We start from the raw sequence: 27,115 nt of genomic DNA, 5'->3' as shown, positions 1-27,115 counted from the left end.
ACTAACTTTGATATACTTTCACTAAGTGGTTCAAAACTTGTCTATCATACCACCTCGACTAATTTTGATATACTTTCACTAAGTTTTATATATATATTGCCCTATAAAAGGTATACATTTAGTTTTGAATTTTTGACATAAAAAAATGCTTTTAAAATGATATTAAAAAAAATGCTAATCTTCAAGGATTTAAATAAAAATAACTTTATAAAATTTAAATAAAACTAAAAAACAAATAAAATATTTTTATAAATCTGTTTAATATTCGTACTTTTTTTTCCATATTTATTTTATCTTCATCATTTTTTTTCTCACATTGACATTATCTTAATTTATTTTCCCTCTTTTAGTATACATAAAAAAAACTCTATTTTATTGTAAATTTTCAATTTTTTTTTTTGTATTTAATATTTTATTAAACAATTTTTCCATGGTAAAAATTTTACAAATTTTTGGTACATTGTTGATTTAATTTGATACATTATATATATATATATATATATATATATATATATATATATATATATATATATATATATTTGGTTGAATGATGAGAGGTTGGTTGAATGATGAAAGGATATCATTAGCTACTTTTTTAATTTATCGAACACTAATTATAATTAATATATATATATATATATATATATATATACGCACACGTAAGCTTCGCTCCTCCCAATTGAAGTTTGTGGCTCCCCACTGGTTCTCATTCATAACAGGTAAGCTCTAACATGGTATGTTGTGCCCTCAAATATGCACTTGATGTTCCTTACAGGAAGGGTTTCTTAAATTTAGAAACTCTGTGCAATAATAATGACATTATGCTAGGCACCAACAGTAAAATCTCTGGACCAAAATATTGCTGGAATGGGATTGTTTTGATCATTTAATCTATTTTTGTTTGATCTCCTCTACTACGAGATGACCAGCTTTGAGTGGGGACTGGATGAACCAGAGGGTGCTAATAGGACCTGACTCATTTCATATGATTTATCCTGTGCTTGCAAAGATGAGAAGCTACAAGACATTGACTCACTGAGCCTGTCGTGCAGGTTAATCACCAAGGTGATTGTTCAGGTTTGAAGTTTCATTTTTCCCCTTCCATCTTATTAGCAATCAAATGAAGCAACGTGGAAGTTATTCTCAGCAAATCTACAAGAACAATTGCAGCACCAGCCCTTATACAAAGTTGGGTCTCTTCTTGTTTTGCTTCCAACTCCAACTCCAACTTCTCATTGAGAATTAGTCACATACCATTCATCAAGGATGGGTTCAGAACCAGAGAGGAATTTGAGCTGCTCCATTATAGTTTGCATGGCATATTTGGGAGTCAAAGACCAACTCTCATTGTGGTTCACCCAACAAAAAATTTTCTTCACTTCATTAGTTTTTTGAGTTAGCTGCCATTTAGTGAACTCACAGTGACAAATTTTCTGGAAATGAGCCATTATCACCTTATAATCCAACAAGAAATAGAAATCAACCATGCCAATACTTGGACCCTACACAAGCGGCCGATCGAGGATGCTGGTCTACTCAAATTAATGCTTAGGATTCGAAACAAAAGGCTCCTTTTGATCTTGTATCATGTGCTGTGTTTGGAGGCCTTAAAGGTGTGGGCCTCAGGTTCTAGTACTAGCATTCCACATTCAGACAATGTTATAAACATCAATTACTGTTTCCGTAGGGTGGATATGCAACTATAAAGTGATCTCTATACCTACCTGTCCTCCCAAATAATGAGCCCCTAATTACCAGGTACTAAATTCTCACTACCATTAGAGCAGTACTGCAGCGCGCACCAACATTTGTTTGCTAGGAGTTGATATAATACAAGAGAAAAGGTGAGAAATTTTGTGCTCTTAATTATCACATATTGCTAGAGAGTTGCATCCAAACTCATAGTTGAAAACTGAAACATTTATGATCAAAGCCAAGTATACTGTTCAGCAGATGTTTGTGTGGATCAGTAATCCATCTAAAGCAAGAGACATTATCTGGACAGATTAGTCGGTTCAACATGTTGAACTATAGGATATATTTGGTTGCGGATGAAGCTAATTATAAGAATGGTAGGTCATGGATCACACACGTTCTTCATCGGTCCGACAATAGCATGATTCTTTATGCAGAACTTTGCTAATTTTGTCGAAACCATGGGATTGCGGCCAAGAGGGAATCTTTTTGTTTTGTGACAAATAGGGGTTGTTGTCCTGTTTACAGGTGGACTGATTTAATGTTTGATTGGACTTCTGGGTTGCTCTAGTGTTTCAAGAGTCTTGCTATCTGATTAAGATGATTCTTGTTTGCATTCAGGAGTTGGACATGTTTTGCACCCAAAGAGAATAATACTCCAAAAGGGAGCTCATGTAGACTTGAAATTAACTGATCATACACCTTTACAGAAGATGAGGGTTTGGCCTAAGAAATTCAGGCTCTTATATATGAGGTTTTGAAGGAGTACTGCAAAATGGTGTGTGATAACCACGAAATTATAAGCCAGTTGGATCTACCAAAATATAGAAATTAAAAGAAATGGACTTTATTATGTAGAACCGAATTTACTGCATACTTCTCTAAGAGAACATACAATAAAGCCTTGATCTCAATTACTGGAGTGTCTACGAGTTAGGACTTAGGAGAACATATATGGATAAAACCTATCAATGGAATTACAAAAAGTATGAACTGAAACTGATGAAAATGAAGAGGTGGCGCCTGCAGCATACAGATGGGATCGAAGTGATTCATTCGTATGTAGCAGTATAATGGAACTTTTAAATTGTCACTGGCCTCTTGCTGATTCCAAAATTCACTTCTCACATTTTGTCATGCTGTTTTCATATCCTTCTCCCTTGTTTATTATGGTCTAGCCAATTGGCTCAATTACATCTACCCTCATAGCCTGTTGTAACGTTCTAACTTGGATTCATTTCATTTCATTTCCTGTTTGCTCAACAATGAAATCTAATGCAGCTTTACCTGAAAAACTGGAATTGCTTCAGAAATGAAAATCCATCCTAACAAATATAAGGCCCTCCCAATTCAGGTGGGTACTGCTAGAAGCAAATTTTGAAAGGGATCAAATAATGAATCTGATAGAAATGAAGTAGTTGTAAATTTCTCCATTCCAAAAATCTCAGGCCACATGCGCGCAAGTGCAGGAGGTTAAGTTCTGTTGATCGGTTAATGGTCATCAAGATGTGATGAATTAACTCCTGTGAATGAATTTTGCATTAATACTATATTGCATTTTTAGTCCTATATATTTAGTGTCGGTTGATTCTATATGCTAACGCGTACGACATCTCTCAAAATGAAAATTTTCATCATGAAGTCAGGTTTAAGATTCAGAAGTATTCAGAGATAGAGCCACATTTTCAACTGCTTTCCAAGCTTCCTTCAAGAGACTAAAAATACTAATGGATTAAAAGGCATTGTGTGGTATGGAGGGTGAAAAAGAAGAGAAAATTAATTTGTTGAGGATTTTGGCTTCTTACCATCTACTGTCTTCTGAATTCTGATGTCTGAACAGTGCCGTGCTAACCCGTGAACAATGATTATCCTCAAAAGTTCCACTCCCTCTCTCTCTCTCTCCTCTTCTCTCTTTCTACTTTTTGTAATGGCTCTTGAAGAAGAGCATGAGCATCTATTTTGTACCTTATACACAATGATGTTCACATCATCAAGTTTATGGGGCTACACATTTACGGAAAAACCATATGCAAGTGAGGAAGGTGATCCACAACTTCGGATTTGCTGCAAATGCAAATAGCTAGGGAGGCTCATGGGAGCTAAGGGAGAGAATAGTCTTCCCAGAAAACCAACAAGGACCAAAAGATGAAGAAACCCTTGAAATGTAACCTACAGTTAGTTCAACTAAAAAGATGGAAGCAGCACCTTCATCGACAAGAAAGTAAAGGACCATAATCAAACTATACATATGAAACCCTAATAAATCGGTTACTTTCAGCAAAAAATGAAAATCAAAAGAGCACCTGAGAACAGTTATCTTATAATCTTGTAGCAGAAAAAGAATAAACCACCCAAAAAGAAGGAAGCGAAGAAGAAGTTAGAGAAAGAAAGGAAGAAAAAGATTAATGATTCGTATTTATATCCTCTCCTCAAATCTGGCGGAGCGTAAGGCTCTTTAACATTGTCACAGCATACAAAAGGATACCCATCTGAAAGCAATGGAAGATGACTGAAAAACCAATGCTATTTTAAGACCTGGCTCAGAATTGAGAAAAAATAAAATAAAATAAAATAAATAGCCTTCGATCATCAGTACATATTCATGACAAATATATGACTATTTTGATAATAGCTTAGAACTGATGGTATATATGCAAAGAGGAATCCGCTAGACTCAAGGTTTGTAAATCTTGGAAAGAGCCTGCAAAACATTAACCTGAAACCTTAAATGCAAGATGTAATCAGCAGTCCTCAGAAAAAGCCTATCCGGCTGCAGTCCTCTCCCTCCCGGAATCAGCCTCTGCAGCTTCTTCACCTTCCTCCTCACCGACCTCCTCCTCCTCCTCCTCAATTTCTCCCCCGACATCTCTTTGCATCTGCTAACCTCCATGGCCACCTGCACTACTCTCGCTCTCACTGTGGGGATGCCAAATTGGTAGCCCACAAAGAAAAAGAGGAGGGAGGAAATGAGAGATGAGAGGTGTAAGTGGGAAGGATATATTAAGGGACGGGGAGGGTTGGGGTGGTGGTGGAGGAGAAGAAGAAGTAGTGCAAGGACGGGCCATGTGAGCCGATGGGAGAAGCTGAAGCCAAAAGGCTCAAGAAAGAGAGGAGAGAGGGCCAAAACATTGTCGTTTAGTGACGGAGGATTATAATTGCGCTTAGCTCCCAACTACCTACGCACGTGTCTGACAGCTCTCACACGCTTACGCCAGCCACTACTTCTGTTATATGACACTATCTGTCCTCGTAATCCCCGAATCCCGACAGTTGCCTCCTCACACGTGCTCCCATCTCATCTCCCACGTCACCCTCACCCTCATTTTTCAAATTCATCCACCATGGTAATGGTGTTCCTCTAATTAAAACGCCACAGAAAAACCAGAAGACGAATTTCGATTTATATATTAGTGTCATTCAACCAACCAACCAACCAGCCATTGTTTTTGGAGGGGCTCTTTGATTATTTAATCCTAGTATAAAATGCACATATGTTGCACTAGATGTTCTTAATTGAGCCGTTCTTGGTCATAATCTATGCATATTTTCATGAATATTGGTTTGGATCGTGGAGGGGCAGCACCGCATTTTATGGATTGTCTCAAAAGGGGGTCTTGATTTGAAGTACACTCGTGCTATATTCTACATACTTCTAATTGATTCATTTGTTTCCCTTCTTTGGTGGCAATGATTGAATTCAGTCCATGGGATCTAAAATAGTGATGTGAGTAGTGGGCACTGCTACTGCCCCGCCAACTAGCTACAATGTGTTCATGTATACATAACATTAATTGAGTAATACAACATTACCTTGAAATTAAAGAAACAAATTGTTTCAGCGCTCCAATTTGTGAGATTGAAGCAGTTGATGAGACCCCACAAGAGTTATGGAGGGAGGAAGCACAGTTTACAATAGGCCATAAATTATACTAACTGTGACATGCTTATGCGGTTGAGGCATTTATTAAGTAGGCATTGGCACATTGATAGCTCCTTAACCAGCAAGTGTCAGAATGTTTCCCAAAATTTTCCCCTTTGTTTTAGCACTAGTACAATTCTTATTTATGACTACCCTCTAATTTAATCCCATTCAATTGTTCTTCCACAAGCAGTAATTTTTTTCTTTCTTATGGCTGAAATGGACTTGGACGGACTCCAACAAATTATTAATGTCTTACAAATTAATGGTGAAATGGGATGGGGCCGGGGTGAAGCAACTATGAAAGGGAGCTAGCCGGGGGAGTTGAGTTGAGCCAAGCTCAATAGCTTGGAGTACATGAAAAAGCAGATGAAGGGGTCAACCCCTTTGGATTACATAAAACAGATATGGGGAGTGTGTATATATCAAATATATATGATATGAAAATTAAAGTTGTTAGCATGGAAAGAGCGGTCCCCATTTTGTGCCTCAGAAACTTTCAGGGGTTCACGAGGACAATTAAAGGCCATGCCATGTGAGGCATGATGATGATGATGACTCCCGTACAAATACACATGTATAAATATCACATATACATCTACACCAGATATAACATGCATTTACTCATTACCACTCACTAAACATCAGCCCCCAGCTCATCTTATAATATAATCAAGTAATATTATCATGGAGGTGTACACTAAATTAAAAGATTTATTCTTTTTAAATATATTGGGGGGAGGTGTTTGTGGGGGCAATAAGTTGATGTACACAGGGACTCATGTAGTCATGTGCCTTGTCCCTCACCCTAACGTGCTACCAACGGCCCTTAATTTGGCCTGCCCTCTTGATGTTTTAGAATTTGAATCACCTTAATGGCCTTAAAGGTCCTACAGGGATGGCCCCAATCAATAAGGCTCATTTGAGATGTACCATCTTTTGGCGAATTAGCAATTGAATGAGAGTGGGGTCATCCATCGCCCAATCAGTCCACTTGACCTGCAATGGCTACGGGGGGAGGGAGTCGTGCAATCATGGCCCCCGTTTTGGCACAAGGCCTTAAGGCAAAAGGTGTTTGTGTTGGGCCACAGCTGATGAATGGGTGGTGGAGGGGGAGGGTGTATAGGATTACCGGCCGGCTTGTATGGGCTGTCGCTTTTGTGGCAGTCATTCAGGCTATACTCCTGGGAGCATGAGCCGAGAAACATGCAAAATGAAATCCCCCCCATTGGAGTTACATTGTGGGGGTGGGGAGAACGCAGTTGATTTAATTCGTTTCTGTGGGCGAGAGGGGCCTTAGGCCAAACTCCTACGGAGGACTAAGGTCCATCATCAACCCACAAAATTGTCATTGTACCCTACACCCCATACTGTGCATGTGGTCTGCCAACTCATTGATCTCGACCATTCATTCTGTAGACAATACTCATTTCATCCAAGGCGTATTGTCACACTACTATAATATGGCTGGCTGGCTGGATGGATGGATGGATGGCTAGCTGGCTGGCTAACGTTTTGATGATTTATGATGGAGATGGAGTTTTCAGTGATGAATTAATGGAGGGGATTCTTCTGGATTTTTGTAGATGATAACTTCCGTTTGGACTGTATGCATGTGTGAATTTGCCCCCCCTCACCAATCTTCCAATATGGTGTGCAACAGAATTATTGAGGAGTTTGTCTTCAGAATAAGATAAACGTACATGAGCTAGCTTTGAATCACACACACACACACTCCTCTCCTTTCCTCATACATTCTCCTCAACAAAACTACAAGCAAGATACAAAATAATATGCTTTATTTTCAACACTAAAAATATTTGTTAATATATTGTAAAGGAAAAAAAAAACATCAATTAACCTTGTATATAATGGATAGAAGATTGAATTTAGTCTGCGTGGGGTTCTTTTTTTGTTTTAATCGGTACCATCCTATAGTATTAGAATATTAGAATATTAGATTAAGATAAGATGCATTTCTTTGTTGGAGGAGGTGCTTTCTTCCTATAATGAGTAGATAAGAAAGTGTCCAATGCTCAACAAAATAAGAAAGGAGCCAAACCCACATGAAGATAGGGGGAGGAGGGGTCCGTGCCCTTAGATTAGATTACATATGATTGAAACAGACTTATGAGATGAAATTAGGAATTGACCAGGGATGTGAAAGGTATATAGTAGGTGGGGTAACCCATAAGTCAGCCACATTTGAGTATTTAGAGTCCCCCACCCTCCCCCTTTTTACACGATAATGGGAAAAAAGTTTGAAGGAGTTTGTCAGTTGAAGAAGGTGGTGTAATTGGTGTATGTGGTGCTTCTTAGCTGGAGTTAGTGGTGGGAACGGAACGCACATGCCTGCACATGCCCATATTTTCACAACCCCCCCTCTCCCCATCAGCTTTGTTCCTAGGTGGTGCCCTACCTCCCTAGTTTGAACTTTCAGGGGTGCGGGGTACCCCACTTTCCCTTCATTTCCCTTTAACTGCCAATGTTATTTCTGAGTGGTGACTAATAACTAATAAACTCTTCATCATTTTTGGGTCTTGCCCTACGTCTGTTAAATTCCCTTTTTTGAGTCCGACTGTTCATGGTTGGCAACATAGATGTCCACTTTAGTATTGTGAGACGTCTCTCCGCAGAGACTTGACCCATGTATATGCCCATTCACCACCACCACCACCTCTTCCTTTAATTCCTACATTTATTATATATTCTACGGACTTGATCATTTGTGGGACTGAAGCCTCCATCACCTTCTCAAAATTTTAGCTCTAAATTAATTCATCGCACAATTTTGTTAGTCATCGAAATCCAATATGCTATAATTTGTCACAAGCTAAAAACTAATTTTATAAAGATTTATTTAATTTAAATATATATCGGATAACCGAATAACCTTTCATGATCAAACTCTTAGGACTCCCCGTAGAAATCCAAACCTCTGGATACTAACCATGCTCACAACATCCAGCACCGGGTAAATCAAGGTATCATCAATGATAAATTTCTATTATATATAATTAATCCATAAAAAATTCATTAAAAAGTTATTATAATGATTTGCATATACTTTAACAGTCCCTAAATGGTATTTGGATATGAAATACTTAAAATTTATTTATTTATTAAAGTTTTACTTTAATATTTTGTACGAATATATTCAAAAGCATAATGGCATCAATTGTTTCAGCCAGGTTGGTCAATTGTTATTCTCTCGTGAGTCTGTTTGGGCCTCATAAAAAAATTTGGGCTCCTCAATCAAATGGGTCAAACTGGGCCCAGCAGCAAGCAAAGTAAACTTAGATAAACCCAAAAACGTGCAGCACATGGGCCAGGTTGTGAGACTCTCTCATTCCATTTTATTAGTCATATCATTAATACAAGAGTTTAATATGTATAATTCATATTACACGAAAAAAAAGCAAAATAAAATATAGAATAGTTTTTAGAGAATAAATAAAATTTATTTTTATCCATTTTTCTCTATCTCCCTAAATTAATAATTTCCTAATTCTAGCCAAACTTTAAAAAAAAATTACTGAAACACAAACTCTATAAATATAAATATTGATCTATATATATATGTTTTTTATCCATTTAATATGTTTTTTTTCTTTTTCTTTTTTTTGAATAAAACAATTTTTTTTTAACAAATTGAGAATTTGCTTTTAATAAAATATTAAAAATAAATAAATCTAGTCCTTTTTAGAATTGAAATCATTTTTAATAAATTTAAAACCTTTTTTTAAAATAAAGCTTTAATCACTTTAATAAATTATTATTATTTTATATTTTTGTTATATATATATATATAATAAACAAAACAAAATTTTATATATAACAAAAATATAAAATAATAATAATTTATTAAATTTTAATAAATTTTCCATTTATTATTTTTTAAAAAGCAGTTTATTAAAAATGATTAAATATTTGTTTTATTAGAATATTTTTCAAATAAAATTTTATTATCGGATTCATATCGCAGGCAGAAAAATAAGACACTAAATAAATAATAGAAAATAAAAAAATAATAATATATTTACAGGATGACAAAATAAATGAAATAAAAAATATACACAAGGTAATAAACAAAACAAATGCATGTAAAATGAGAACATGAATAGATGTAATCCCAATGCCTAAAAAAAAAAAACAGGCCCAAAGCAATAATATACAAACCCATACAAAATGTAAGGCCCAATAACAAAAATAAAGGCTCAAATACAACATCCAAGATATGCAAGCCCAAACTCATACTAATAATCAACCTAAATTAAAGGCTCAAATTAAAATCCAAGTCTAAAGTCCAAAAACAAGCCCAAAGCAATATATATCTCTAGCCTAATTACCAATCACAAATCCAACAAAGCCCAAGCCAACCAACAACTCAATGACAAGTACTGTAGAGATTAAAAGAAGGCTTACTCATATTTGTACGTTGCAACCCCAAGATGAAGAACGTAGTGGCAATGAACAGATGAGTTGTTGTCGGAGATAGGGTGAGAAGTCATGGTGGTGGGAGCAGCCGCAGGTTTATGAGGCAATGGTCGTGGTTGTGGGTGAAGGTGATATCCACTGAGGAAATGGATGTAAAAGGGAGTATGCATGAGGAGTGAAATAGTGATGGGTGAGAAGGAGGGAGAGATACGAGTGGTGATGAGCTATGGGTGCTGCGGTGGCACTAGTAGTCATTGGTGCTGAAATGGCAACAATGGCAGCGTCGGCGTTTTCAACACGTGGCAATAGCTGGTGGTAAAGGTTGTTGTGGTGGAGAAGAAAGGTGATGGGGAAAGGAAAATGTAGGAAAGGGAGAAAAGAAGATAGAGGAAGAAAGAAAGTAGGCGTGGGTAAGGAGAGGTGGTTGTCAGCGGTGATGGCTATGACAGCATCAGCGCTGTTGGCATGTGGCATATATTGGGCGATAGTGAGGACAACTGTAGTGCAAAAGAAAGGTGAGTAGGAAGAGGAGAGAGAGAAAGAAAGGGGGTACGTGGCTGCGAGTGATATTCCTTGGGTCTTAGGGTTTGAAAAAGTCAGAGTTAAAATGGATGGTCAAGATGAATCCTAAAAAAGGATGGTCCAGATTAAATGCGTATGAAAGTGGGCTTGAAAACTAGGCTAAAATTCAAATAGAATGAGTCTCACATTCAAACATAAAATTAGCCCTTAAAAAGAGTATAAAATATGAGCCTCACGAATTTTGGGATCTACACTAGAAGAAGGTTAAAACTCTAACCCTTAAAAACCTATTTACAGAGTTCCTACCGGATTTAAGTGACTTAAACCACTATGAATTTGAGTAACTTAATCTAACCCAAAAAGGGTTAATTATTTGACCCAACAAGGTTATATAATTAATAAATTAGTTCAATCCATAAATATCATTCGTCAACCCTTATACAACCTTGTATAATTACCAAAATGTCCTTATACATATAAGTAAACTAAGAGTTAATCAAATCCTCATAAATTATATCATTAAGGTATATGAACTCAAATGGGGAATCATAGGAACCCACAGGACAGTACTGACTTCCTCATAATTCAATTATGAAGTTGATTTTATCACAAAGAGTCAATTGTACTCTAATACTTAATGTAAATAACAATGAAACACTAAATGTTCAGGTTCATGACTTATTATCTATCATGTACAATCTTCTTATGAACTGGTGTTCACAATGTAATAAGGTAAAAACTATCAACCTTTCAAGATTACCTCTATCATCTTTGAATTTCAGATTTTCTTATAATATGATTAATTAACATATCTTCACTTATTTTTTTAATCCCATGAGATATTATAGTATTTCTATCAACAATACTTGTTATTATCAGCTTCCATTAAGAGTAACTCAATTTATAGATTATACAATATCACCTTAAGATCTCACTAATACGTCAAAGTCACTATTAACTTTTGCAAAAATTCAATATTCTTTCAAAGTTGAGAAATAATACAACATGACAACTTGGTGAAATCATAATAACTTAATAATTTTACATCATGACTCACCATAGGTTCTATTCAATATGTTACCATCCACACTAGTGCACTCACCATGGGAAATTAATCCTAATGGCCAACACCATACATCTTTCCAATTAAGAGGTAATGCACTATAATTTCTAATTAATTGTCTAAATTCATGAATAGATTATGAACAAATTATTTACTTACATGCAAAGTTTGAAAAATTGGAAAATTTCACCGATATTTCGGATAAAAAATCGACGCCGAAATATAACTTATATTAAGGGAAAACCTCAAATTTTCACCAAAAAAATCAACAATGAATGCATATGCAAGTGGGATGGGCGGTTTTCCAAAAAATCTTTGATTTTTTCAAAAAACATTTTTTAAAATTTATTTTAATTTTTTAATTTTTTTTTTCCAATTTACCTTTTATTTTAAATTTATATCTCCCTTTTATTTTATATCACCCTTTTTTTTTAATTATTTTTATTTATCTCATTAATATTATTTTAAAATTTTACTATCACTTCATTTTAATTTTTTTAATATATTTATCTTCTAATTTTATTTAATTTTAAATGTTTTTATTTTAAAATATTAAAAATATAAATTTATTAAAAATTACTAAAATATAAAAAAATTAATGAAGTTCTAACATTTTATAAATTAAAATTAATTTGACAAATTAAATTATTTATATAATTTTTAATAATTTTAACTATTTAAATAAATTAATGTAAATAAAAAAAATTGTCACCACCAATTTGTAACAAAATTTTAGAAATTAAATCTCAAATAAAATATTTTATGTGAATCAATTTAATTTTTATTTAAAATAAAACATGTTTTAATCAAAGTAATTTTTAATTTTTAAAATAAATGAATATAAATATATTAAATGCATTTAATTTAATATTTTTAAAAAAAATTGATCAATATTATCTTTGATCATACCTATACTCATAAAATAATATTAATATGTGTAATTTTTTACTTATTTTATCATTTTTTTCTGAAATTTTTCTAAACAGTTTTATGAATTTTTAATAATTACCGTTTTATCAATATTTTTGTCAAAATACCCATCGAATATATTTGTCAAAATACCCATAGAATATTTTTGTCAAAATACCCATCTATATTTTACAAATATTTCTAATATATCTGTAAAATTCAAATACTAATATTTCAAATCTTGTTTACAAAGAACTTATGATTTGGATCTTTCATGTAACTCTTAATGTACCTAAATCATATATAATGCAAGAAATACATGTCAAAATGCTCATAAAGGTGCAATGTATAGAAAAAGAATAGATTTAGAGTGCAATTAGAACTTTACTAAATAAATAATAAACTTCAAATTTATTATATGTCATGTTTTTAACTATTCTATCATAACATATAAAACCATATTTTTCAAAAAAATATTTTACTATACAAATAGTATCAAGCAAGACTTAATATGTTGGATTCATTAAAGAGTCTTAACAATTTTTAAAAATAATTTGAAATTCAAATAATAATCCAATTAATAAAATAAATTATGAATAAAAATTAATTTGAAGTGACTCTATTGTTTTTTTCTACTCATTACTATACCTTTTATAAATTTTTTTCACTAGAGAAATGAAGTGAGACTTTATATTGAATTTATTAATTAGTTGAATAATTTTTAAAAGAATTTGGAACTCAAAAACTTGATGTAATTACTATAAAAAATAAGGATGAAAGTGACATATCATGAGTAATAACTTTACTATTTTTTATGTACAAGTAATTATATTTTTCATATTTTTTCAATAGGTAAGTAAATTTTAAATTAAGTGAGATGAAATTAATATTTTTATTCAAAATTTCAATTAATCTTTCAACTTTTAAGAAAACTCAAATTTCAAAACACTAATCCAATTGATTGTAGATTAAATCAATCATATTCCAAAATACTTTGTCTATAATTGAATATTAAATATGTATATGTAATGAAAAACTTGACTCATATAATATGTTAAAAAAAGATCCATCATTTATTTTTAAAATGAATTTAAATAAAATATCATTAACAATGATTAATTGTAAATTATTATTATTATTAATATTTTAAATGTTCATATCCATATTTTTATAACACATACTAAAATAGCATAAATTTATGATTTTATTATAACATTACTAATCATATTTTACTAAAAATTATTTAATTTTTAATTTATTTGTAATTATAAAATATTTTTATTTTAATAAGAAAATTTTAATTTAATTAATATTATATAATTGAATTTATATATATATTTTTTGGAAATCAAAACAGAAAGTTATTTTTAAAAACAAGTAATACAAACATGTTTTTTATTTTTTCTTTTTTTGAAAAATATTTTTAAATATATATTGTTTTATATTCTTTAATTTAAAAACAAGTATAAAGAAACAAGGTCAGATGGTCAGTAAAACTTTGTTTGGCTATGGAGAGAAAGTTGAATGCATCCAAGCGGAATTAGTTTTTTTTTATGATTTTGTTTTTTATTTTATCTTATTTATTTATATAATTTTATTATTTAAGATTATTAATTTATTGATAAATAAAATAGTGATTTATTATTATTATTAAAATAAATATGTACAAAATAAAATCATTAAAATTTAAAATTATAAAACAAGTATATAAAAGTTATATATTTAAAACTACTATTTTATCAATTAATACTTTTATTTAAGTGCAATTATTTATATATATATATATATATAATAAAAAATTTACATATTTAAACTTAAAGTTATAATATTAATTCAATAAGAGAAAGGTTAAAAAAATAAAAATAAAAATAGGTTTTGGTGGACAAAATTGAAGGAGAGGGCATTTTCGGTATTTTAAATATAATTTTTTAGAAAAAATAAAAATATAAGTGGACACGTTAATAGATGCATTTAAGACTCCTTTTTCAATAAAGATAAATTTTAAAAAATAATAATAAATTAATAATCTTCAAATGAATAAATAAAATAAAATAAAATAACAAAATCTTTTTAAAAAATACATAAAAAATTTGAAGTAAAAAACGTAAACCATTAGAAATGAAACAACATTTATGACACGTATTTTTAGTTTAAAAGTGTTCCAAAATGAAATCATAGTTAAATTAAAAAAAATAAAATAAAATAAAATGATGAGAAAAGTGGTGAGAATGATTTGGTCCCAAAGAAAAAAAAATGTAAGAAAAAATAATTTTTTTATGTTTGATTATCCTATAAATTTTAAAAAAAAATCAAATATAATTAAAACTAATTAAAAACTTATATATATTTAAATTATTTAATCTTTATATTAATAAATTAAAATAAATTAAAAATTTTTAAAAAAAATTATCAATTTTTTATTTTCTTTTTATTTTTTTTATTTTTTCTTTTATTTCACTTTTCCTTTGTATTTTTTGAAACCAAACCACACATTAAGATCATGGATTAGGAATTTAGATTGAATTTACACTAAACATTCATTCACTTGAAGATCCGCGGTCGCCAAGGGATTAATTCCACTATTTACAAAAGGCATTGTCAAACCAGTCCCCCCATATTTGAAGATATGCTTGATATGGATTTAGTTAACCGTTATAGAATGGATCAACAGAAATTTCTTCAAACTGACATCATGTATGAGAAAGAAAAGAACGTCTCTGTACAAATCAGTGATGCCGTTTTTCTCTCTTTTTTGATAAGAATCCCTACAGTCTACCCCACAGGATAGGGTCACCCAAACCCAAGTATTACTCGGTTCTATGGGCCTACAAGGTTTTGGTGAGGAATGAATGGAGTACCTTCTACTCAGTATGAACAACCGCAACAACATCTGCAAACCTGAAGTTGGTAAGATAATTCGCCCCAAAGATGCTTCTTTCTTGAAATACAAGATCTTCATCACCATTTATAACCATCCTAGCAGACACTTCGATCTCCCACTCACCTTCTTCAAGCGGCTTGAACCAATTCAATGACCAACAAAAAATCATATCCGCAACAAGCTTCCACTGGTTAAGATCAATGACCCAAATGTTTTCCTGATAGAAGAGAACTCCCTCAGTGCAGAACACTGCTACCGCAAAAAGAATGGGCAAATCTGCTCTAACCACTTTGTTCAAATTCAAATGGAACTTTCAAAAGAAACCTGGATTTGAGCAATATACCTAGGCTTTGGATTTGAAGCAGTAGCTAGGCCTTGAAGCAATCTCACAACATCAGTAGTATCATCAAGATAGTACTTGGCCTTGCTCGGCTTTTGTCCCACAGTGCAGGCAAAGATCTCTGGACTCATAGACAGAGACGGGCTAGATATCGTCCTGAATATTCCCTCAAACATGTCTTCATCAGATCTATCATCTCCAATGCACATTACAAAATCTGGAGGCTTTCCATCATTGACCATTGTTGAGAGAACCTTCTCTGCCACCAACCCCTTGCTCACTCCCTGCATGATACCAAGACACTCATAAGGAAAATTGCTTCAGCTAAGTCTCTGTGCATGTGGGCTCATGTGTGTGTGTAAGAGAGAGAGAGAGAGAGAGTCGTACCTGTGGTTTAACTTCAACGATATGCTGGCCCCTTTTCACAACTGCTGGCTCATTTGCAAGTACATTTTCCAAATGATCCATCAATTCTTTTGCTTGGCAGGATCCAAAATCTGGGTCTGCGTCCTGATGGTGCCATACTAAAGCACTCTCTTTAATCTCTATGTTGGAGCCATCAGTCGTCTCAGTATATAATCTCATCACAGGCTCCACAACTTTTTTCCAGTCAAGGTCGGCAGCCAAGTTACAACTTTCCCACTTGGTGGACTCATTCCACCTGCAATGTGCAAGAACAAAAACCTAAATTTTGTAGAAGGCATGTCAAAGGGCAAGTGAAACATTAAAGAACATGATACAAACATACCTCATAAAGTACCCATGCTCAGCTGCTATTCCCAACCTTTCACATGGGGCAAGCCACTCACTCAGTGAACTCCTTCCCCTGCCACTAACAATAAATACAGTGTTCTTAGGATCACTGCATAAAGTACTCAGAACAGATATAACTTCAGGGCTGGGGGATTTAATAATAGAAGATTGTGGTACAACAGTCCCATCATAATCCAGAAATATTGCCCTTCTAGTTGTCCTCTTATAGGTTGAGACTATATGGTCAATAGACAATTTCCTAAAACTTGGGGAAAGCGAAACAACTCTGAAACCCAGTCCCAAACCAATTCCCCAACACCGTTTGCTATAATGATCCTTGCATGCTCTGTCAAGATCATGCATAAAGCTGCGTGCCCAGTAGGCCACATCATGAGAGCTAACATATCGATAGTGCTTCTCATGACGCAACTGCTTTTCAGAATTGGGCATGGTAATTGCCAAATTTAAGGCTTCAGCCACAGCATCAGTATCCCATGGGTTAACCCTAATTGCTCCACTTAAAGAAGGTGAGCAACCTATAAACTCAGAGACAACAAGCATGCTGGTGGGAGGAGAAACCAAGTTCATGCCTGTTTCTTTATCCATATGTGGAGTTCCCTGCCTGCAGACAATATACTTGTAAGGAACTAAGTTCATTCCATCCCTTACAGCATTCACTATGCAACATTCTGCCACAGCATAATAGGCAGACTTCTCATAGCGAGCAACAGGACGATCAATGAGAATCACCGGCTCATAATTTGGGGAACCATAAGTTTCATTGATCCTTTCAGCAGTTAAATATGTCTCTCTTTTTGCTTCCTGGACATCTTTCCCTGTGCTCCTTGCCGGATTCACAATTTGAACCAGTACTAGTTTTCCTTGCAACTCTGGGTGCTGTTGTAAGAGCTGTTCTACAGCAAGAAATTTCAGACTAATACCTTTAAATATATCCATGTCATCCACACCAAGAATCAATTTTTTCCCTTCAAACTGTTTTTGAATTTCTTTGATTTTGGCAGATGTAGAGTGAAGATTCAGTACAGATTCAAGTCTACCCATATGAACCCCAACAGGCAGAATTTTGATATACACAGTCCGACCCGAGTAATCAAGTCCAATGTGTCCCCGCTTAGATTCGTAGTCCAGACCCAGCATTCTACTGCAGCAGGACAGGAAGTGGCGAGCATAATCAAATGTCTGAAAGCCAATTAGATCACAATTCAGCAATCCTCGGAGAATTTCATCTCTAACTGGTAGGGTTCTGTATATTTCTGATGAGGGGAATGGACTGTGCAGGAAGAACCCAAGCTTGACACGATGGAAGCGCTTCCTTAAGAATGTAGGGAGAACCATCAAGTGATAATCCTGAACCCAAACATAATCATCATCAGGATTGATCACTTCTCTGACCTTGTCTGCAAATATCTTATTAGCAGAAACATAGGCCTGCCAAAGCACGCGATCAAAGCGATCGCCATGGTCGGGGCACATGGGCAACATGTAATGAAAAAGAGGCCACAGTTGCTGTTTACAGAACCCATGATAAAACTTTTTATGCAGGTCATGAGGTAAAAATGTTGGTACACAATTGAAATCCTCCAGCAGTTTCTGTGCAACTTCTTCCTGTTCACTTGCATCTATTTCAACCTTGAGAGACCCCACATAAATAACCTCTGTTTCAGGGGAGAAACCATCCTTTAAATGCAATAGAAGAGCATCTTCATCTAAACTAAAGCACCATTTGGCAGTCACTTTATCCCTTTGAGCATGCAAAGGCAGCATATTTGCCACTATAATTTTCCGCTCATGACAAACATCAGAATCCCCATCATTACTGCCATATCCATCCAAGTCAGAGATGATTCCAGGAACAGTCATCACCCGTGGAAGAGGTCTAGGAGTATGAGGGATATCCAGCAGGCTTCCAGAAGCCAAGTCCAAAAAATTTGCACATGATCTTGAGGCCATCACTTGCAGAAAGAGTGTTTGCCTACTTACATATAATACAAGTGCTGATCAAGTAAAATCAACAAAGTCTCAAATAGAAATATCTCTCACAATTGTTGGAGTCCAAAAATATAAAAACCTACAATGTACAAGAAAAAGAAGGAATAAAATGCCCATATTACTTGATTCTCATATGTAAATACACAACATTATATTACACACACACACACAGGGAGAGGGGGAGAGAGATCATCCAAATGAATCACACAGGCAAACAACAAAAGACAAAATAGTAAAATTTCTATTTCAATTGCTCAGTGATACAATGAGAATAAGTGCAAAAAGGAATTTTGTTAGTAAAGTTAATTCCACAATGCTAACTAGAAAATCCAAAATCATTTGATTCCAGAATAACTTGTCATATTTATTTCCAACTTTCAGTTCCTGCTCTATTTTATATTCTGTTCCCATATAACACCTCTGATAGCTTATTAGAAAAGCACCACCCATATATCCTTTCAAAAATGTTTGGAAGAAATAAAAGCAGCAATTCCTTCTTACTTTCTCTGCAGAGAACAGTAATCATGTGTAGTAATGATATTGATGGTTTCAATATTGTGAAATGGACAATGGCAATGATGGAAGTGAAACAGCCAAAGCACACCAGTGGTAGAGGTGATGGTGACAGTAGCAGTAACAGACTTGTACCATTGGTGGAGAAATCAACAATGATGGATATAGAAGGATGTAGCAATCAACCGGTCAACGCTTGCAGCGGCATTCACGTGCATCAGTTTGGTGTCATTGGCAATAAAGGTATTGAAAGTGACAGTGGTGTAGGTGGTTGTGCTGGTAATGTTGTTCCTTAATGACTTGAAAGAAGGCATGCAAGGAATAAAAAAGAGTTGCTTTAAAAGCTACAAATTTTTATCATGCATCAAAGCTTCTATAATTTCTCTCTTGTTTGGTTTTAAATAGACACTTTTAGGAGCACTACCAAACACATTTTCCCCCCTTTACAATATTTGTTGTTGGCTTCCAAAAGACAAGAAAGCACTTCCGAATATCTATCCAGACAAGGCTGATCACCTATGATTATTCATCAGAAGAGGACAAACTATTTTGCTGACCCAAAATATCACTGCTCCCAACAGAGTAATGCTTACAAAACCATTTCATGGTAACACAAGCTAAGGCAAAGCAAAAGGCTGAATTGGTTTGACCTACACTAAGATAAGAGGCTGTAAATGCCAAAAACACTCATGCCCACGAAGCTCACCCACAGTTAGCCAACGTGTAATAGTACATAAAAGATAAAACCACCCAATAATCTGCCCCCATGCTAGACCTAGGTCCCACATGTGTTCTGCCACATGCCTAAAAGACAGTTTCTAGTTCCCCAAGCAATTTCCATGCTCTCTACATAAATATTTTCCTTCTTTCTCTTAAAAAAGGCTTTGTTATTATGCATAAAAATGGTAAAAGGGTAAATGACCTAGATAAGGATATGTTCAACACCAAAAGCATCCTGCAACAGAATGGGTGATTGATACTACACATAAAATAAAATTTAGAGAGAAAAACCAAAATTCATTATATTTTTTGTGATCAACCATTTCTCAACCTAGTTGATTGGCAATCTAAGGATAGGCTGTACTCATATATTAATCCAAGTTGTGTGTGCGCACATGCACCCCATCCCTCCAGGTAATCATAACAAAATTAAAAAATATGAGTTTTTACACTAAATTTGCTTTACTAAACATACCCATATTCCTATACTCTTTTAACAACATAACATTCCGTCTTTTTCCTTCAAGAGTTAAGGGTATCCTTCTAAATTTCAAAATAAGTTCCTTCTCGATCACAAAGAATGAGGGGAAAGGAAAAACGGAATGTCAAAAACGGTTTGAAGAAGCGGTCTATTGATAAGTAATTTTCTTCATTTTTCTTTCTTTTACTCCAAAAGAAGCCTAATAATTTCGAATATTCTCCTGGGCTTTGTCCTCATTTTCTTGTTTAATTATATTCCAAAACTTCCAAACAGTCTGATTTCTAGTTTAGTGGTATTACTTGTTTCTAGTGTCTTATCCACATGTTTTGCAATGTTATTACAGTTTGGGTTCATTTCTTTAGCTGGAAAATGGATCCTCGAAAATTTCACTAAGAAAAAGATTTGGTCAAGACTCCATTTTGGTGAATTCATGTTTTCTCAGTTGCCTCTGCACTGGAATTCTCTCTAAAAAAAATTTCACCAAAACATTTCCCTTGAAAGCAAATCTACCTCAAAGAATAGCAAAACACTCGTGATAATATAATCACTAATCGCTAAAAGAATTTAAAAGAAAAAACAAACAAATAATTTGAGAGAACCCTTGAAACAGGAAACAACCTTTTCATGAATTGAAAATAGAAAAGATTAATAAAATATAAATTTCACGGGAAAATGGCTCCAGTTCACGCTAAAACTGAACAGACACAAGTAATTTCTATATCTCAAAAACTCGGAGACAGAAAATAACGAAATATCGAGATCTTACCCAAAACCAAATCAAGCAAATAATCGATCGCCAAACTTCTGCCGTTAACAGATCAGCAATTTCCTGGAAAAAAAAAATAATCAAAATTAAAAAAAACAAAACACACATAAAACGCAACCTAACCTTCAATTCACCTCTTAAACGTTAAAAAAACACGCAAGTGCTCGGTTATGTGGCAATAAAAAACGGAAGAAAATAAATGAAAAGTAGAGGAAATCAAAGAAACTCTCGACTTGTACGTTTAATGTAGTTTTCGTTTCCTAAAAATAAAAGCTCTCCTCGACTAAGCTTAATAGTGGACGAGGCTCAATTCAGAGGAAAATAATGAAAAACACCTGTGATTTAAAGTTTCAAATCCTCGCATTTTCTCTAAAACCAGTCAAAACACAAGAAAACTGAAGAAAATTTAGACCCGGCCAACAGTAGATCAAAGAAACGGTAGTTTCAGCGAGTGATACTCGGTTGTAGAACCCTACCGGAGAAAGAAAAAAAAAGGCATGATTGGGACGTTGCCGGAGCGTCTGCGACGGTGAAACGGCGATTAGATGCTGAGAAAAGCACGTGATATCGAAGAAGAGAAGACGGAGAAGCGATACAAGGATTAGACCATGGAAAAGGAAAAATAGATATGAGAATGAGATAGAGCCGAAGGAAGCTTCATCACAGTTAACATTTTAACCATGGTTTGGATTTACGCTTGGGATTGGGTTTTAACCCTTTTTGACCAAAATACCCCTCGTTATATTCTCATATTTCGTCATTATCCGTTCCCATTTGATGTTAATATGAAATTCAGCATATTAAAATCCTAAGAAAATTCTAGAATATGTCATTAAAAATTAATCATAAGGTCTAAATAGTTCTAGATATAAAAAAATACTTAAAAACATTTGTAATTTAATTTAATTAGAATACGTTTGAGAGTGTTTCTATTTAAAATCTTTTTAGTGGAGGTGTTTTTTCGAGTAAAAGCGTTTAAAAAAAAAACCATTATAAGTAATTTTTTAATATTATATTTTGAAATTTTTTATAAGTATTTTAAAAATTTTATCAAACACTTTTAATATTTTTTTTAAAATATTTTTTAAATTAAAAACGCTTTTTAAAATTATTGTCAAATAAATTTTTAATCTTATTTTATTTTTTAATAGATATTAAATCATTATAATAAAGAAAATAAATAAAATAAATTTAAAGAAGCATGTAAAAATAATTTATTGAATTAAAAAAGAAATTATTTTTTTTCTTTTATTTTTTTCTCACTTTTCTTTCAATTTTTCTAAACCAAAAATAATACTAATATTTTATAAAAAAAAAAGTATTTTTTAGATTAAAAATATTTCATAAAATCATCATAAAACAAAATCTTCTTCAAATAAAGAGAATTGAGGTTAAAGAGGGCAATTGATGAAGGGTTGGAGTTATTGTTTGAAGGATTAAAGTTAAAGGGTAGGTGAGGTGGCCGAAGTTTACCTAGATTGGAAAATGAAGTAAATAATAATAATAATTTATTTATTTTGGCGTTGGGTCGTTCGGTTCACCAAAACATCCCAATTTTATTTAATGAGAAAGAAATGGGCCACTGGTGGGATTCACGATAAACAATATTATCCTCTACATTTCCAATCAAAAAGTTAGGTCAAATGCAGCCTCCCCACCTTGAGTTAAGATTGGCTTTGGCTTTGGTTTTTTAAAGCTAAACTGATTGGGAGTAAATGTCATGATCATTATCCTTCTCATATTTTAATAAATTATCAAGAGTAAAAAAAGACCACGCCATTACCCCACCATACCATTATCCCATTACAATGGATATACCAATAACTCCCAACATAAATTGATTACTGATTTTGTACTCACTCTGCCATCATATTAACGTGAATGAAGCCCTTCCATCTCCATCTAAATAACTAGAATTTTGTCACATGGTTTTTTAGGGTGATTACGGGAATAAGAGGGAAAAGGGGGGTAAATGGGTAAAATGGGAAGGAAGGGCGATGGGATAGAGGGGGGTGTCATGTGTGGTGTGGTGATAAATGACAGCTGGGGGTTCCATAGAAAATAAATAAATAAATAAATAATAGAGGGTGAGAGGGATGACCGACTTTTCAAATGGGAAATTACTTTACAATATAAAAACATTAAAATTGAAAAGCCAAAAACGCGAAGGGCGTTTGCCCAGCCAGAGGAGACTGACTCGGCCAGCGTGACCCAGACAGCACGCCGCTCCCACCCCTCCACTTCCTAGCTGGCATTTGGATAAGCATTGCCTCTGCTTTTCCCTGCCCACCCCTCTCTTTTCTACTTTTTTACATCACTGCCACTCACTCCCATATCAAGTGCCGTTTCTCCTCACAGCCGCCTCCATAATTCGCCTCCTTTCCATAAATAATGACTGTGAGAGGATATATGGCTGTAGTCTGTACCGGCGCCACCCCCACTTGGTGGGCATCTCCTCATTAATACATCTGCTGTTTACTTCGTCTTTTAAGTTTTAAGGACTGTCGGCTGCAGCCGTAATCACTTCAATATAATTAAGATTAATTTTAAAATTTTTTTTTTTTAATATAACGAAGTGTTTCATGCTTTATTTATATTAAAATGAGAAATTTCCTTTAAATAAATTAAATAAATAAAAAATTGGTGGGGGAAGGGGAAGAGTGGCATGGAGGTAATAAATGGAAAAAGGATGGGGGATTGAGAATAACGTGGTTCAAAGTGGATAAAATCGGCACGACAAGGATCTCCACCTTTCCCCTCTCTCCCTCTCAACCATTTTCCTCGTCCACCCACTCTCCGTACGGTGACCCTCTTCTCACGTGGACCACTCTCCTTCCCACACACAAGAGCCACCCACGTCAACCGACGTTCGAAACCGAGGGGAGCTGTGATTGAGACACGTGGAGAGCACGTGAGAGTGATGGACACGCATTCTTAAGATTTGTGAAGACGGGACTGGGTGGGTAGGGCCGGGGCTTATCTGGTCGCCGCGTTTCGCGGCAGCTTCCCTAGGATGGATGGCGTGTGGAGTGATGAAAGCGCGGTGGGGGGTGTTGGGGGTCGTCCCTACCCACAACCATTTTTCAGTGGGCCCCGCTTTCCCCGGAATGTTCCAGACGTATCTGACACCCTCTCCCCTCCCTCCAATCCCCTCTCTCTCTTCTCATTACCAACCTCTCTCCTCTTCCGCTCATCTTCTGCCACGTTTTTAATCAACGGTTTCCACTCACTTATATTCCGCCACCCTTTGCCGCTGTCATCATAAGCGAACTTAGCAACTACCACAACTTCTCTTCCTCTCCTTCTTCGGCACTTATTTGACGGCATCAATTCTTTTTTTTTTTTCCCTGTTGTTTTTTATTTTTTTATAATTGAGATTTAAAACAAACTTTATTCGATAAAATACTTTTAAAATTAAAAACTAAGGAAGAAAACCGAGGTGATAGTGAAAGGAAGATATAATATGAAAAACATATGGGAAGGTTAATGTAGGAAATGGAGAAGGCTTGTATCTTTGTCGGGTTGACCTAGTTTTGGGTAAATATGAAGGATGGATAAATCGGAATCCTAACCTACCCTTTTCAAAGAAAGGCAAATGGGGTAGTGGCAGAGGGTGGCTTGTCAATCTGATTGATTGCTCTGTCTCCATTTCTCCTCTCCTCTCCCGCCCCCTCCCCTCCATTACCAAACCCATTCCAACTTTTATATGGAATTTGTACCATTTCATCTTCTTCTTCTCCTCATCATCATCCTATTAGGTTTTTTTTTTTTTTTTTAAAGTAATTATTTAATGTATAGATAGACTAGTCCCTCTCAAATCCTAAAGAATAATTCTAGTAAAAGGACATGAGAAAGGATGCTATACCAAACAACACAATGATTTAAGACTTAAAAAGACAATGACCAAATGCACTAAAATCATCTCTTAATTACATGATTAGCCTTACTTCATACGATCATGTCACAAAAGACTTGAAATGCATTCCCCAACCTTAATTAAACTTAAAGCCTCTGCCATTGAAAGAAATTGGAATGGATAGTGATAGCTAATAAGGAGGCTTGAACTTCTAACTAGTAATAGCGGTGCTGTCATTAGAGCCACAAGGAACATACCCAACCAACAACATTCATTATCATTATCCCTTTTTTAGTAAGTTGGGAAAGATTTAGACAAAAGGGAGATCTTACCCTTCTGGATAAGATAAATCTTGATTATACTAATAATTATGATTAAGCAGAAGAACAAAGCAAGGAGATGCCTAAGATAATTGGGGCTAGGGGGGAGGAGGAGGGGGTGGAGAAAAGTGGGAGATAAAGCAAGGAAGCAAGGGGTGAGGCCTTTTGTATAAAGGTGCCGGGTGGTGGCATCCAGAGATGTGAAAGGGGAAGTAGGAAATTGGGATAAGGGATTTAGGTATTCAAAGGAGTGCATTAATTCCAAAAACAAATGGGGTGGGAGAAGTGGGCATGAAGGGGGACCCCCCCCTGTAACCAACTCATATCTGGACATATGTGGAGTATAATATTTGAATATTTGGCTGTGAAAGCATGTAGTGTTTATCTTGGATTGTACAAATTCTCATTAATTGAGTAAACCAAGTTTGACCTTATCACCATGTCATTTATTCTCATCTGCTATGCTGGCAAACCTGTGGTTCCCATTGGAAGTGCCACAAATGGGTTGAATGTTGAACCAACCTTTTTAAAACTTTTTTTGACTTATCCATCCTTGAAGATGGGGCCACTGCAGAATGCAGAATAGAGAGAGAGAGAGAAAGCCTCACATGCCTAATCAAATCTCCTCCTGTGAACTTCTGCTTTCATGAAAAGTCAATTAGGCAATAAGCAGCCCAACCCCGGAATACAGAGGTTCTGTTTTGGCACGTTTGGATAAAATATTCATTTTTTTCTCAAATATTTATATTTTAAAAGTATGGTGTTCACACCTAACGTTTGAGTTTTTTTCCTTTATTAGAAGAAGATTGGAAAATATACTCAATCTAATATATCCCATTCAAATTAAATTTGACTACCACCAAGCCTGAGTTTTCTTTCTTTGGCTTTTCAAATTTGATTACTACATGGGGCTCTCTCACCAGTCACCACTGGCCCTTTCTTCTAAGTCTCTTCATATGATATAAATGAGATTTGAATTCCGGGAAAATCCCAAGAAATATAGTGAACTGTTATTGTTCCTGCAAATACTGTTCTTGTTATTGACAAGCCAAAGGGCAGTACTTAGATATTAATATTACAGAATTTGTCGCTGCTAATACTGTTCTTGTTATTGAACTGCCAAAGGATAGTACATAGATATTATATAATAATAATAATTCATTGTAATCAAATCTGGGTTTCTGTGGATCTAGATTAGTGGTTGAGACTTTAAGGGTAAATTTCATTGGAGAGTTTACAAAGAGGCCCCAGTTGATGTTAATATGAAGAGAGAGAGAGAGAGAGGAAGAGGGAGAGAGAAAAGGGAGTAGGGGATCCTCACTTTCACCAAGACTTTGAAAGATGACTGTGTATGATCAACCAAAAGAAAAGCTTCAACAAATGGGTGTCTTTCTCAGAACTTGTACTCCATTTCAACAGCATTTGGCCTTCAATCATTCCCACCATCCCCATGGCTTCCTCCCAACCAGAGATGAAATTAGATCCGCCCACCTCATCATAATCACTCCAAATTCACCATTATGCATGGGTTGCTGAGTATAGGATGCTGCAATGCCTTCCATGTTTGGGAACATCAATCATGTAATGGGTTTTTTTTCCTATACTTATAATATAACCATGAAAAGAGTTGGCGGTAATTCTCCTGCCTCCATGTCCTGTTCTTCACTTTTCAGCAATTGGAAAGGACCAAAAACATGCCAAGCCCAGATAAAGATTTCTTATTTATTTAATATTGTTTGATAATATTGATATTAATTAATTATTATTTTTTTTAGTTTTAAAAGTATTATTTTCACAATTAGATGGGAATGGGCCTTATTTTTTGACCCATTTCCTTCTTTTCCTTTGGGCTGGGCCCTTTCCTTACTTTTGGCCCAGCCCATCTCTCCTTATTTTTATAATTAATTAATTTATTAATATTATTCTAATT

General features: G+C 34.5%; 2 protein-coding genes across 3 annotated transcripts in view; both read right to left on the bottom strand.

Annotated features, from left to right (window-relative positions):
- LOC100243227 (uncharacterized) overlaps nucleotides 1-27,115 on the bottom strand; it is an 86,199-nt gene that overhangs the window by 56,746 nt on the left and 2,338 nt on the right. The window lies entirely within an intron of this gene.
- LOC100246842 (probable alpha,alpha-trehalose-phosphate synthase [UDP-forming] 10) lies at nucleotides 15,220-21,670 on the bottom strand. Its single transcript, XM_010654978.3, has 6 exons — nucleotides 21,486-21,670; nucleotides 21,010-21,072; nucleotides 16,515-18,608; nucleotides 16,154-16,427; nucleotides 15,770-16,050; nucleotides 15,220-15,643 (listed from the first exon to the last, which is right to left on the bottom strand). Exons 3-6 carry the CDS (start codon nucleotides 18,488-18,490, stop codon nucleotides 15,592-15,594), a joined length of 2,583 nt encoding a protein of 860 aa, XP_010653280.1. The 5' UTR covers nucleotides 18,491-18,608; nucleotides 21,010-21,072; nucleotides 21,486-21,670; the 3' UTR covers nucleotides 15,220-15,591.

The sequence above is a fragment of the Vitis vinifera genome, chromosome 1, assembly GCF_030704535.1.
Source record: "Vitis vinifera cultivar Pinot Noir 40024 chromosome 1, ASM3070453v1".
NCBI lineage: Eukaryota > Viridiplantae > Streptophyta > Magnoliopsida > Vitales > Vitaceae > Vitis > Vitis vinifera.
Note: the sequence above shows the minus strand (reverse complement) of the source record. Positions and strands in the feature narration are given on the sequence as shown.

Bases quoted from the DNA above. Each gene is read 5' to 3' on its own strand.
- LOC100246842 (XM_010654978.3), bottom strand. From the start codon at position 18,490: ATGGCCTCAAGATCATGTGCAAATTTTTTGGACTTGGCTTCTGGAAGC. The intron at 16,428-16,514 runs GTATGTTTGTAT...TGCACATTGCAG, and splicing joins GAGCATGGGTACTTTATGAG to GTGGAATGAGTCCACCAAGT. The intron at 15,644-15,769 runs GTATATTGCTCA...CTCTTCTATCAG, and splicing joins GCTTCAAATCCAAAGCCTAG to GAAAACATTTGGGTCATTGA.